The 14,056-nt window shown below is 35.6% G+C and overlaps 1 protein-coding gene across 1 annotated transcript in view; it reads left to right on the top strand.

The window, feature by feature from the left end:
- Nucleotides 1-11,257, top strand: part of PTPRD (protein tyrosine phosphatase receptor type D) — a 284,383-nt gene extending 273,126 nt beyond the window's left edge. Inside the window, exons 34-36 of the mRNA XM_074165861.1 lie at nucleotides 3,818-3,972; nucleotides 8,142-8,277; nucleotides 11,067-11,257. Of these exons, the coding sequence (XP_074021962.1) occupies nucleotides 3,818-3,972; nucleotides 8,142-8,277; nucleotides 11,067-11,135 (360 nt within the window). The 3' untranslated portion in view covers nucleotides 11,136-11,257. The remainder of the gene's footprint in view (nucleotides 1-3,817; nucleotides 3,973-8,141; nucleotides 8,278-11,066) is intronic.
- Nucleotides 11,258-14,056: the final 2,799 nt, after the last annotated feature.

The following is a 14,056-nucleotide window of genomic DNA, read 5'->3' as shown; positions in this document are numbered from 1 at the left end:
TAGCAGGAAAAATTACTGACAGCCTCCATTTCTGTAAGCGCTGTAGAATACTACTTGTTTAGGCAAATAGCAGAATGTACTGTCCAGGAATAACATGAGTGATTACTCAGAGTTGCCAGTCAGCATCCAAAATATTAGACTTTCTCACAGTTAGCTAGACAGCTTCTTTTAATGTTAGCTTCAACTTAAATTGGTCCTACTGACAGTTAGCTGGGCAGTATTGTCACTAACCAAGTCAGCATATGAACATTTTAATTTGGCAAATGACACTTATGTGTGTGTTTTTGAAAAGAAACTGTAGACACACTGGAACTGATTTTCATTCTATTTGAAATCTAATGAGGATCACATGACTCATAGCTTCTTTAACTTATTTGTGCTTATCAAAAGTCGAGAAGAGCAGGCTCCTAACTTCAGTCTTTAACCACACTTGTAAGCGTAGACAGTCAAAGCCAATTTCGCCACAACTGTGCTGATAGTTTCATGGATCATCTATTAAAGATCTCTTCCATCTCAAGCTGGAAGAGGTCTTATACGACAGGGTTCACCAAGCTCAGATCACAAAATAACAATGATAACAAAAAGCTACAGATGTGGTTGAAGTGTCTACAAACAGTATATATTTCCAAAAAATTCTTTCAAGAGTTTATCATGAACTAGGATATTTATGAAAGTCTGTTTACTATATCTAACAAACAAGTAAAAAGTCTGAAAGGGTCAAATAACTTATTTTTTTAGAAGTAGTTTTATTGGACCTGATATTAATAAAAAAATAAAAGTGCCAAGCATAGGTGCTCATTGGCAGTCCTGCTGTGACATTTTACCATCACATCATTGCTTTTCAAATTTTAAAAATCTCTTTACGTTGATGGTCCAAATTTTGTCAAACAATGCACTGACAACCTCACAGGGCCATCTTAAATTTTGTAGATGTGCTGGGAAACTCTAGTTCCTTCCAAATTTACTGAAAGTGATGGGTACTACTTACCAAAATATGCATTATAATTTTCCAGTAGTTACGCTTTTATGGCTGTCATACTAAGTAATTGAGAACATCTAACTAAATTGTTGTACTCAAAGAAGAGTAAATGCTGCAGTGGTTGTAACCAGCCTCTCTGCCTCTTACCTCCAAAATCATCCATAATGTCAGAATACCATTCGTGCTGTAGTAGATCCAAGCCAGCCAATTATTCCCAAGGGACAAGAAAAGAAGCACACTGCCTTTGTAGGTATCAGCAGCAAGTATCTGGTGTAGAACTGTTATTTCTGAAACTGAGCTGTGAATTGTTGTAAGGTGAAATTGACCTCTGTAAGTCTTTCAATATACTACTTCAGACTGCTTTTATACTCATTTTCTCTGTAAACTCCAGAGGTCAATATGATGGGGCAGTGTCATATAAGGCTAAACTATTAGTGATGGCTGTAAGAGCATATTATAAATTCTACAGCCTTATCAAAAGACAATTGAATCTCCCCTGTGAGGAGCAAGAAGAAATCCAAACAGTCAGCCGATCAATAGGATGATACGTTAAAAACCCTCTGCTCCACGTAAGGATCTGAAAGTTCACATTTTGATAACTAACTGTGCAAACTGTCACAATATTTGAAAATACAGATTTTAATAAAATTTGGCATTTATATTTGGACTGCTGCACTGCTTATAATGTCAGTAGCAGAGGGAAATGTGTAAGAAATTGCAGATCAGTTCCCAATATGTTTTAATGCTAGTCTAACATCAGACTAACTAATTTTACTTCTATACTCATTAAATAGCATTAAATAGCAGAAGATACTGCTATTAAAACTAGAGAAGAACAGTCTCCACAGACTTGCACTGGACTACTGAGTTTTTATGATCATGAAATACACCAATACAGTTAATTTAGACACACTTGAAAAATAAGTATTTTACTGTCAAGTCTATTTTGCATACAGAAGTTTATGGTCTTTCCAATGACAGCCTAGACTTAAGTAAAGCATCATCTTTCTTATCTTTTCTACCCCTAAAAAGTTACTGTTATTCTAGCATAATTCCTATCAGGGTCAGAAATTGCTGAAGAGCTTCCATCTCCTTAACCAGTATGTTGTAAGTGAGTCAGACTTAAGGTTTTCTTTCTTTAATTTAGAAGAATAGGAGGTTATTTTCTCTCCTTGATTAATTAATCTCATGTGCCTAAGGCTATCTGAAGGATGCAATTTCATTATGTCTTCTTGAGGGAAAATGGGATCACAGAGACCATTATGAGAGAAGTCTGCATTAACAAAATGCCATTTTAGTAGGAAATACTTAGTTATTTGTGTTGACGCCAACATGAAATAAAACAGGGTAAATGTTTTTGAACAGATTTTTTTTTTTTAAGTGGGCAAAAAAATTCCACAGATATAGACTACTAAATTGACACAGTTGTCTAGTGGGAATATAAAAGATAGTAAGTCAAAGAACTGCATGTGCGTCCTCGCATGGAGCAGTGGCTGGCACACACACCTCTTCTGTTTTCCTTACTCATCTGAGGCATGGGGGGCAAAAACCCACAGTACCAGAGGAAACATAAAAGCAAAGTATTGGTTTTTCCCTTGGTTATTATTTAAATCACTTCTATTTCATTTCAAAGGTCTGTAATAGCTGAGTGCTTGGGGGGCTGGGGGTGGGGAGTGGGGGAGGGGGAAGGGAGGGACAGGGGAGTGGAATAAGATTGTTCTTGGCCTCCAGCATAACTTGTTGCTTTTTGGGGCATTCTCCTATACCATTTCCATTTTTCATGAGTTTCACTTAGAAGACCATTTTGAAGTCACGGCACGGTGGGTGCTTAAGAAACATGATGTCCAGAGGCACTAGTTCACATCAGTACCTCATGTACCCATGCTTTTATGCCCATGTTTTTAAACGTTTCAGCTGTAGAGATTGACAGTGTCAAAATCATCAAGAACAATGTTTGAAATTTCAGAACAAATTTACTTCATCCATTTGTATTTTTTCTGTTTATGTGTCCTAACGATTTACACATTAAATAGGCATACAGCAGAATTTGGCATTTAATACTTCCAGTGGCTTCATTCTAAAAATAACCATGCCACGGTATTCTGCAGTTTTAAACAATCCTGTTACTATTTCTAACCAAAGGGAAGGAACAGCTTCAGCTGACTTTTTTGAGCAAGGAAGCTTTTCTTCTTGATTTTTTGACTGAGTCCAAGCTGTTAGTGAATGAAATTACGATGACTGAAGAGAAGTTTATGGTTTGTTCAACAACTGGCTTGTCTTGACCCGCCTTCTTCCAGGCAAATGTCCTTCTTATAAAAAGCACCTATTAAAGTACTATTAAAGATATCACCTGCAAAGAGGGCAATGACTGAACAACAGTGAAGATATTCCTGCGGTAGATTAACATATCTATGAAATAGAGATTCAGATTAGATGGCCTTATTCTTCCTGTTCTATATTTAAAGGAATCTACAGTCCACAGAATTCAAAACATAACTTAACACAGAATTCAAAACATAACTAAAAAAAATGTATAACCTGGTGAGATTGTTATGGCTTTAGCCTCAGACACGCTTTTTACACTGGCAGAATGTCCGACAGCTCTCCTACCCACTGCGGAAGGGAAACTGTGCAATGTTATTAATGAAACTGCACTTCTGGGCCAATGTGTCCAGAAGCACCAGCCAGTACTGCGACTGAAAGAGTCTTCATAAAAGTCTTCTTAGCCCACCTCTTCTCAATATATTGTTTTGTGATTGTCTTTCTGGTTGTTGACTGATTGACTTCCAGCCATTGGAACATGCTTTTGGGGGACATTATTTGTGTCTTTTGTTAAAGGATGGCCAGTCCCGAACAGTGAGGCAGTTCCAGTTCACTGACTGGCCAGAACAAGGAGTCCCAAAATCTGGAGAAGGATTTATTGACTTCATAGGCCAAGTGCACAAAACAAAAGAGCAGTTTGGTCAGGATGGACCAATTTCTGTTCATTGCAGGTAAGTAAGCAAAGCCTCAAAACGACTCATATGCAGATTTGTTTTTTTCTGAAGTTGATTGCTGATTGCAATGAAGGTGTATATGTAAATGGAATTTCATAGGTGAACTGCCAGAAAACGTAATCAAATGGAAGATCTAAAAAGGAATACATAGGACTGCTTTATGAAGTGGGAAATGTTCTGTGATATCCCACTTACACTAAAAAGGTTCTTCTGGAATACATGTAGGCAAATGATTTTTATTTCACGTAAAAATGTCTCTAATGCAATCTGGTCAATGCTACATACGCAGCAGGAAGAGCCTTATCACAGCCTGCTATATCTGATATTTTTTTCCACTGGTAATTAAAAGTGAAGCTGTTGCATTGCTGGGAATTATTTGCTGGAACCAAGGTAGTTACACCTCAGTACCACATTAGTAGTAATCAAGATGAGACAAATAAAAATGGTACCTATCTCAAGAAAGGGAATGGAATAGAAAGCAGTGTTTAGAAACTGCCTGTCTAAAAATTATTGAAGTTTAAATTGGTGAGTTCTAACTTTAGAATGTAGTGCCTATTTTTTGATGTGATGACTTCCCTTAATTCTTTTACAATTGATATGCAGATGAAAAGAGCTTGTAGGTTGTGTAGGAATAATCCATAGAGAGCTTTTTTAATATTCTTGTATTTTTTAGTTTATTTTCTTTACAGTATTCTAGAGTCTATAGCAGATGGCCAAAAGTAATATCTTTATCTTTTATGTCTTATTTAATAAATTGTTTTCAATAAATTCCATTAGGATTTTAGATACTCATTTTTGCAACATCAAATTATTCTTTTGCTAGATTAAATGTTATTATTTATATAACGGAGATGCAAAATACTGATACAGGTTCCAAGTCCTTCCTGCAAGCCAAGTAACGCCCCAATACTAGCATGAAGACAAAATGAACAAATTTATTAGAGCATATGAATCTACGGAGGGAGAAAGATTCTTGTCCTTCCGAAATGAGGAGCAACCAGAAGTTGTTAAAATACTAGTGTGTTTCGACAGAGTTCTTTTTGCTCCCCTAATCTGAAACACTGACAAAATAAATGTGTTGGACTACTTGAATCCTACTTTTTTTGGGTGCCTAAAAATTTTTATGGCCTGCTAAGGAGAACAGCATTGCAGAGCAGTGTTTGGGATTCATTTGGCAAGGGAAAATGAAGAACAACCATGATAAAAACAAGCCTTATTCTTCCTGATATTAATGAGTTTTGAGAGTAGAGGAGTAATAAGCAATATTTATGCCTTTATGCAGAGATACATAAGAAAGCAAAGAGATGTTTTTCTTCTAAGTTCTTTGTACCATGCAAACTTGTCCACTTGTGACTGCAATGAAATGCTGCTTGCAGTAGGTTATGCATCCCTTCCAAATGGGTATGGTCTTTCATGCTGAAGTTATGGAGATTTCTACCACTGACTTTGGTAGAAGCAAAGTCAAATACAGTATAATTCATCATGGTTAGGTCTTTAAAGGTCTTATCATCGTTGTAATGATGGTTTAGACATTGGTAATGCTCATCATCGTTATCGGAGTTAGTCAATTTACAAGAATAGGAATTGTTCCCAGCAAATCAGGAAGTTTATTTATTATTTCAGGAAGCACAAGATCCTGGGTACCTGCACTTTCCTAGTATTTGTGTAGTTATTGTAATAATGCCTCCAGTTTGTACCATGATGAGTTTTTAAGGATTTCTCTTGTACAGAGAAATTCTTTAAATGACAGACTCCCCTAGTGCAACATCCCTGTGGTTTCCTTCCCACACTACACATTTTTCACAGGCTTGCTTTCCCTCTTATACAGTAAACCCCTGCCATCCACAATTTTTAAATGTTCTTCTCTGGCTTTTTTACAGATAGATCAGCATGTTACAATTTAAAAATTTCTAAAGCAATCAGGCAGCTAATTAAAAAAAATATTTAAAGAGCAAAGGACTGTTCAGCTTCAAGCAAGATTTTTGCGTCAATCAATTTTAGATATTTATAGTCCTGTTATTTTAGCTTTTATCTGGACAATAAGGAAGACCACCCTTTCCAAGAATGCATTCAAGATGTATTTTTAACAACAAACTCTTCTCTCTTACAAAAACATCAATACTTCCTTACGGGTCAATAAAGTATCCTAAATTTGGTTTCTAACTGTTTAAACTTTGGCAAATCACACTACATCATGAAGTAGTCCCCTCACCATTTCCTAAATTCAAAATTCTTTAAAACCTGTCACATTGCTTTGTTAAATGCTGTGGTATGAGCTGATCATTAAAATGCCACCATTACTGATATGGACTTCCATCATTCTTTAGAAATCCTAAGCATCTTCTAATGCGAACTGATACAGTGTTAAAAGAGGTTTGCCACTTTCAGGGAAACAGGGTCAGTTTCCTATAGACTTTACCAAAATATTACTCTTGATGGCTAGTTAGGATTTGCAGGCTTTGAGATCTTTCTGTATTAGTCTGTCTTCCTCAGTAAGTACCTTCTCTGGATACTTTTTCATTTCTTAAGAACGCAATACAACAAACTAATTCCCTCCTTTGCTAAATTAAAGAGTTCTGAGTAGGTTTGTTTTTTTAATTAATGAAGATTTGGTTAATGTGTGAGGCTAGAAGTCCTCACAAGTATTTAGAAAATCATCAGTTTTTGTTGGTATCTTTAAATGATTGAGCAGGAGTAAGGAGAATGGAAAATGCTAATCTGCCTTCTCTCTCCTGGTCACTTTCTGGTCTACTTGGTTTAGATCACTCTGTCGTCAGCTCTGTAAAGTCCAAGCAGGTTCCAATGCTATTTTTTGAGGATTTTTTCAGCATGTTTCTTAAGCTTTAGCTCTCTAATTTACCTCATTATGGAAAAGAGACCTTATATTCCAGTTGCTCTATACATCCAGGAGCTTTGTCATCACATATAGGTAAACCAGCACTGAGAGCATGATATTTTGATAAGTTGTTTCTCAATTGTCCTTTTGCTTCAGCTCTTCAGAATCACACAGGTTGCACAAAATTGCTAAATCCAGTTGCATATATTTAATAGCCCTAAAAGTGCACTGATCTAGACCAAACACTAAAATACCATTATGCAATTTGGACATTTGATTTCCGCACCAGCGTTGTGAATTCACTGGATCTGTCTCATAGTCCATATCAACATTCAGAGTTCTTCAGTGTTTCCCTGCTGTTCATTTTCTTCCACTCTCCTGTCTGGTGAATAGGTCTCATAAATCTCCAGCTTCCCAAGTCTACCTGACTGGAGAAAACCTGGTGAAATTTTTAACATTAACAGTGACATGATGGGGTGCTTAATCTCCATCCATACAAGTTCCGGCTTGGAAAATCTTTTTTTATGTGTAGTTACCTGTCTCTTTGTCCAAGAGTCATCCTCACGAGTAAGTGATTGTTTAATTTTAATAACTGACAACTATTGGCTCTATTGATTACAGGAGTTTCTATCACTTCTTGGGGGTTTAAACTAATAACAGAAACCCAAGACAAAGCAAAGAGCAACCTATATATTCAAAGACAACATTTCAGACCAATGTAGAGAGACATGGTGCGCATATATCAGTATTGGAAAGCTAAAGATCCAGACCGCCAGACTTGAATAAAAGCTGTGTCTTAAGGTTTTTGTGTATTTGTTACTTAAATTGTAGCACGTATGAAAAATTTCAATATACTAATTGAAAATCCACTGACTCTCTCTAACTCAGAGTAGAAGGTAAAGTAACACATTATGTGCGAAACAGGGCATATACATAAATGAGCTAAAGTAAAGCAAGCAGTAAAATACATTTTGGCATCTTTTTCTCTTCTCAATTTCAGCATAGGTCATTGGCAACAAACACTCTCATTTTCCTTCACCATGCACTGATTACTGTATATCTGGATGAACAAACCAAGTCACTTTGCAATGGAGACTGGAGAGTGAGGAAGTACTTAGTAGCATGTTAAGTTTTCTTGAACGCAGTTGTTCTTCCAAATGCAATGTGGTAAATTCCTGAGGAATTTTGCTTAGTGAGCCTTTCCCCCTGTAGAAGTCGGTACCCATATGGCATGCTGTAACCACAGATAATTTGTCAGCCAATTCTTTCAGCATTAACTGTCAATTAACATTCCTTTTTTCCTTTCTTATTTTTTCTTTTCTTGCAACAGTGCGGGTGTTGGAAGGACTGGAGTATTCATAACCCTAAGCATTGTTTTAGAAAGAATGAGATATGAAGGTGTTGTAGATATCTTCCAGACTGTCAAAATGTTAAGGACACAGCGGCCAGCCATGGTACAGACAGAGGTGAGCAAAACAGTATCCATGTATAATGGTGATGGAAAAGAAAGAGTATTTCCCCAGCAAAAAATTGCACAGAGACTGTATAAAATGTGCTTACATTTATATCTTACGTCATATAGTGGCTATATCACTACAGTGTAAACTCTGCCATAAAAGTACTGCAAGGACTATTTCCTGTTACAGCAGTAGATGCTGCAGGTTGGGGAATAAAATAATTATTTCCGTAGTAGATCCTAAATTATGGTAGTTGAAGAAAACCATTTTCCAAGAAGCATTACTGGTTTTTAATTGAAGCTTTGTTTCCTAACTGAAATGTCTGGCAATGAAGAAGGAGGCAAGTTGTTTCTGCAGGTGAATCCACTGATTTTTTTTGTTCCAGGAGCAAAGCGTTGTTCACGGCTTCAGACTGACACTGTATTATTTACATGGTTTTCTTGACTTTGTGTCACCAAGCAAGTGGGTGTTTGGCCTGAAAAGCATAATGTAAATTCAGCATTCAGGAAGACTATATTTTAAATATTTTCTGTGCTAGCTAGAGTGCCATAGAGAAATAAGAAAAAGGATAAGCAATGTCAACTGATTTCCTGGGCCTGAATGCTTGTAACTGTATCATGTCATAAGGAATACTTCAACATTTTCAGTTGTGCTTAGTTTCTACTTAAATTTCTGAACAGGAGACCTGAACTAAGCCAGAGCCAATAGGGTAGGAGAACCAAGCAAAAGGGCAAGAGAAGGGAAACACTTTAGATCATGCATTTATTTAGTATAATTTGATTGACACTGGCTTTTAAATTACAGTCTGTGAAATCTAAAGTAGCTCCCCAGAGTTTGCCATTTTCTGCACAAAAATTAAACTTGTTCAATAAAAGCTGGATAGTCTTATTTTTAAGAAGACAACTTCATAAAAACATATATGAAAAATAAAGATACTTATTTTTAATCTTGTCAGTTAGCCAAGTAAATCACTTTGACCAAACTGAAGAGTTAATTCCATTTCTTTTTCATTACCATCATTCTTCTGGATAAGCAAAATGAAAAATGCCTGCTTTCTGTCATTTTGATTCTAAGAAATAACTACAGTATACAGAAAAACTATGCTTCTTGGAACCTACTTGACAAATACAGAGTACAGCTATGCAATATATTTTCCCTCCTCCTATTTTGACTTATTTCTGTATGCTACCCTTCATTGCCCCTGCTGAAAGTAGAAGTGTGTTGTACTCATTTCTTTCGGCATCCTGTGGAAAACAAATCTCTCATTCAGTAGTATAAACTGCCAGGAAATCTAATCCTTATTCGACAAAGCACTTCAACTCCATGTGGACCACACATACACTTAAAATTTATGCATATGTCTAATGCATTCTCCCACTGTTCCAACAGGAAGCAGTAAAGAACTATTAATGATCACACCACTATGTTGAGGCAAATATCTGATGAGTTTTCTGGTGTCCAAAAGAAATTTTATGGTGATCTTAACAAGTATAACCCGTGTGGGGTTACCACATAACACTATCAGATAAATAAGCAGATAGTTTCAGATGGCTTTCAGAAGCAATTTATCTTTTTCTTTCTTTTTTCTTTTTCTTTTTCCTTTTTCTTTTTCTTTTCCTTTTCCTTTTCCTTTTCCTTTTCCTTTTCCTTTTCCTTTTCCTTTTCCTTTTCCTTTTCCTTTTCCTTTTCCTTTTTCTTTTTCTTTTTCTTTTTCTTTTTCTTTTTCTTTTTCTTTTTCTTTTTCTTTTTCTTTTTCTCTTTCTTTTTCTTTTTCTTTCTCTTTCTCTTTTTCTTTTTCTTTCTTTCTCTTTCTCTTTCTCTTTCTCTTTCTCTTTCTCTTTCTCTTTCTCTTTCTCTTTCTCTTTCTCTTTCTCTTTCTCTTTCTCTTTCTCTTTCTCTTTCTCTTTCTTTTTCTCCTTTTCCTTTTCCTTTCCCTTTTCCTTTTCCTTTTCCTTTTCCTTTTTTTCTTTTTTTTCTTTTTTAACTTTTAAACCCTGAGTGGCAGTTGCAAATGGGTACACAGATGCACCATTTCAGTATAAATGTGCAATATTACATAAATGTGCAAAAGGACTGCTGTGTGGGGGTGAGAATAACATGGAATGCCAAGTGCTGGATTCACCAGAGGTAAAAGCAAATCTCTCACCACGCTGAACTTCTCTCTGCTTTCAGGTGTAAGTTGAAATGAAATCTCTTTCATGTTAATAAGGTGCCTTAGCTGCATATTTCTCTCTTAGGCCCTTTTCTTGCCACAGGCTGAGATATTTTCACATCTTCATCAAAGCCTATATTACTGAAAGGTTTGGATTCCCTTTGCTTCCTTAACATGATTTTTAACCTTGTGGTTTTCCATACAGTATTCCATATTAAGGCTGTGATGGATTTTGTCACTTACTGTGTTGTATTTCCTGTAGAGTTAATTGGATATTTTACTAATTATTTTCAAATACGTGAGGGGAAAGCATCTTAGCATGCTCCTGTAAGAAGAAAGCTTTATGCTGATTTTGTATTAATCCAGAATAACAAATGGTCAATAGGTAGGTATATAGGCTCTGCACAAAAAAGAAGCTGCATTCTGTGGAAAATGTTATTACATAAAATGAGTGTCTATCTTCATCTGTTGTATCTCAGACTGGATTTCTATTGATGTCAGCACAAGATAATTTTCCTGAACTGCAGGTGCCTCTGTGGTACATTTGTCTGTAGCCAAAAAGTATTCCCTCTTAGTTGAAAGAAAATAGGAACCAACCAACAAGATGGCTTTTTGATGCTTTTGTTTTCTATCTTTCTTTCTCCAGGATCAATACCAATTCTGCTATCGAGCCGCACTGGAATATCTGGGCAGCTTTGATCACTATGCAACATAAAAACCCATCATGGATTTTTATTGCAGGCCCTTTAAGATCCAGAGAGCCGCTTCTGAGCCATACGATGTGCTTTAGAAGTACTTCTTAACTCTTAGCTAAGGAGCAATTATTGGGGATATATGAAATAAAAAACAAAAGAACAGAAATAATGGGGATATATAAAACAACAACAACAACAACAACAAACAACAACAACAAACTATTCCATGTGGACCAAGAATTCACAGTTTAATAACCTAACCATAATAAAAGAACCCTGACCACTGAGGCGTCTGAAGGATCTCATTTACAGATACCTCAAGGGTTTGACATTGGTTGAAGTTAAAGGGAAGAGGAAAATAATCATAAAGAATAATCTCTTGTTCAGGATTTCATGCTTTTGCAAAGAGGAATTTTGAGAGAACTGCTGTTCAGTGCAAGATGTTTGTTTAAAGATTGGGTCCTGGCTTCTCAAATAAAGCAGACTCTTGACTTCAACATCACCCCTTCCCATCATACTGCTCATTATAACACTTTAGGGAAAATGTGGGAATGATTAAAAAGGAAGTCCTTGATTTAGTTTTTTAGTATTGTAAAGATACTGCTGACCTGTGCTTCATTTTTAACTGTGTAAACTTTTTCCTTTTTTTAACAAGAGTTTATCAATCATTGAAGTGAATTAAAGAAAAGGTTGCATAACTGGTAATCTTTTTGTTTAAAAAATGTAGATTTTTTTTAAGCTGTAGAACTGTTATCTGTAATATTGTGCTGTAGAAATGTTAAATAATTTGAAAATTTGCACATTTTTGTGCAGTCCTATATTTATCTACAGTACCACAGTCTTGTTAGATACTACTTTTACAATTTTTTTTGTTTTATTTTTCTTTAAGAAAATATTCATTGTAATCAGTTAAATCAAAATGGGGCTCTTTGGTTTCTTTTGGAATCAACAGGGAGGCGCAAAGTATAAAGATGCTGCTAACACACACACGCATGCACACATATGCACATGCACACCCAAACCCTCGCTCTCTGTCTATATATATATTAGTATATGTATGTATTACTGTCTACCTTTGTCTAACTCTCTGTTTAGTTACGGAGATAAGGATAGGTAGATATTCACACACATACACATAAATATATCAATTCTTCCATATCTGGACTTATTAAAGCATTGGGAACATTTTCCAGCATACTACAATTACATTAGACTACTATTTGACCATCTCTGCATTTCCAAAGTCCATAACCTTCTATTGCAAAGGGAAGTGAGGAATGCACATCACTGATATTTGAACGTCATGTCTATCTCAAATAATATTTCTATCCACATTGCCACTTGAACACACACACACGCACACACACACATGCACACACGCACAGAGTATGTGATTTAGGCTTCCAGTGAAGTTCAATATTTGTAACACTATAGTGCAATAAGAAATCATATTATTAAATGTAGGAAGTGTGCATGTGGGAAAGGTCAGTGCATATCCCTTTAAGAGTGGAGAATGTTGTAATATACTAGGTATTAAGATGTTTTAAAACTGTATTCTATAGTATACTGTCTATAGTGTGCGCTATATAATTTACATTTACCGTATGTAACAGGGCAAAGCCAAACACACATTGCTCTGTGAAATCAAACATTTTGTGGCATACAGCCATGTTTTGGGATGCTGGGTTTTATTTTAATTTTACATTTAGAGTGCCTTATATTTGCTGCCTATTTTGAATAGCATTTCTTTAAGTTAGCCTTCATTTGTATTTAGTTGAGTTTGTTCATGTCTCTGTTATTATTTTCAAACATTTTAATACATGTAACAGACAATTTTGAAAAATATGCATTTCCAGTTTCTAATCAACTATGGATGGTAATAAATGATAAATCAAAACATGTAGGTAGTCAAGGCCCTTTATCTTTCCATATTTCCAATAACCGACCAGCCCACAAATTAAAAATCTATTTCTCGTTGGCTTTTCAAACCCACGATGTCACTGATTATAGTGTTATCATTGCAGAGATGTAGCAGTACACTAGCAGCAGTTGACATTAGCAGTGCTCATGCATCTTTTTTTTTATTTATTTTGGACCAAGTCCTGGTCATTCAATTTTGTCAACAGAGTACTAAAGTCAAACCATTGCTTTCAGTGGGAGCGTTAATGTAAGACTGGCAAGACTTGAGTCCACAGGGTATATTTGAGAGTGACACTAGATTTTCTTCCTGGGAACAAAGAAATTTCTGTAAACAGCACAAAGTACTTTTTGAGACTCTTAGTAGGATGCCATTTACATTGACCCTGGTTTCCATCATGCCTTCTACCATTGTCAGTACATGGGTATCAAAGGAGTTCTTTCTTGAGGTTTCAAATAGGATCATTGGTATGGCTTGTCAGTGTGACCTCAACTTTTTTTCTTCTTCCACTTTACCCACTACTAGCAGAAAGAAAAAATATGAAAGACCAAACTCTAGCAAGCATTGTATTTGAGCACTTTTGTAAAGAAAAAAAAAAACCCACAAAAAAATAAAAACAAAAATATAAATATATATATATATATATATGGAATAGAAGGCTACCTCAGAATGAGATACTATAACTTGCATCTGAACCAGAGAAGAATGTGCACTATGTTTCTTTTTTCTTTTTCTTTCTTGATTTGTATTTTAAAATAATTATTGAAGTGCCAGGTTAGTGGTGTGGTCATGTTCTTCAACTCAAATGAAGAGGATCAGAAAAACACTATAATCAAAAAAAAAAGCATCATTTTGAAAACATAGACTAGCGAAAGATTCTTACACACTGGATTGGTAAAAGGATCAGGGCATTCTCCCTAGCAGATTGTCTTGCAAGCTCCGAAGAAAGTGAGGGAATAAAAAAAAGAAAAGCAGAGCCAATTTGTGAGGAAAACTGTTGTATAACTAAATAGTCCTTTTAGT

The sequence above is a fragment of the Numenius arquata genome, chromosome Z (genome assembly GCF_964106895.1).
Source record: "Numenius arquata chromosome Z, bNumArq3.hap1.1, whole genome shotgun sequence".
Classification (NCBI taxonomy): domain Eukaryota; kingdom Metazoa; phylum Chordata; class Aves; order Charadriiformes; family Scolopacidae; genus Numenius; species Numenius arquata.
The sequence above is the reverse complement of the archived record's forward strand: the minus strand, read 5'-3'. Positions and strand labels throughout refer to the sequence as shown.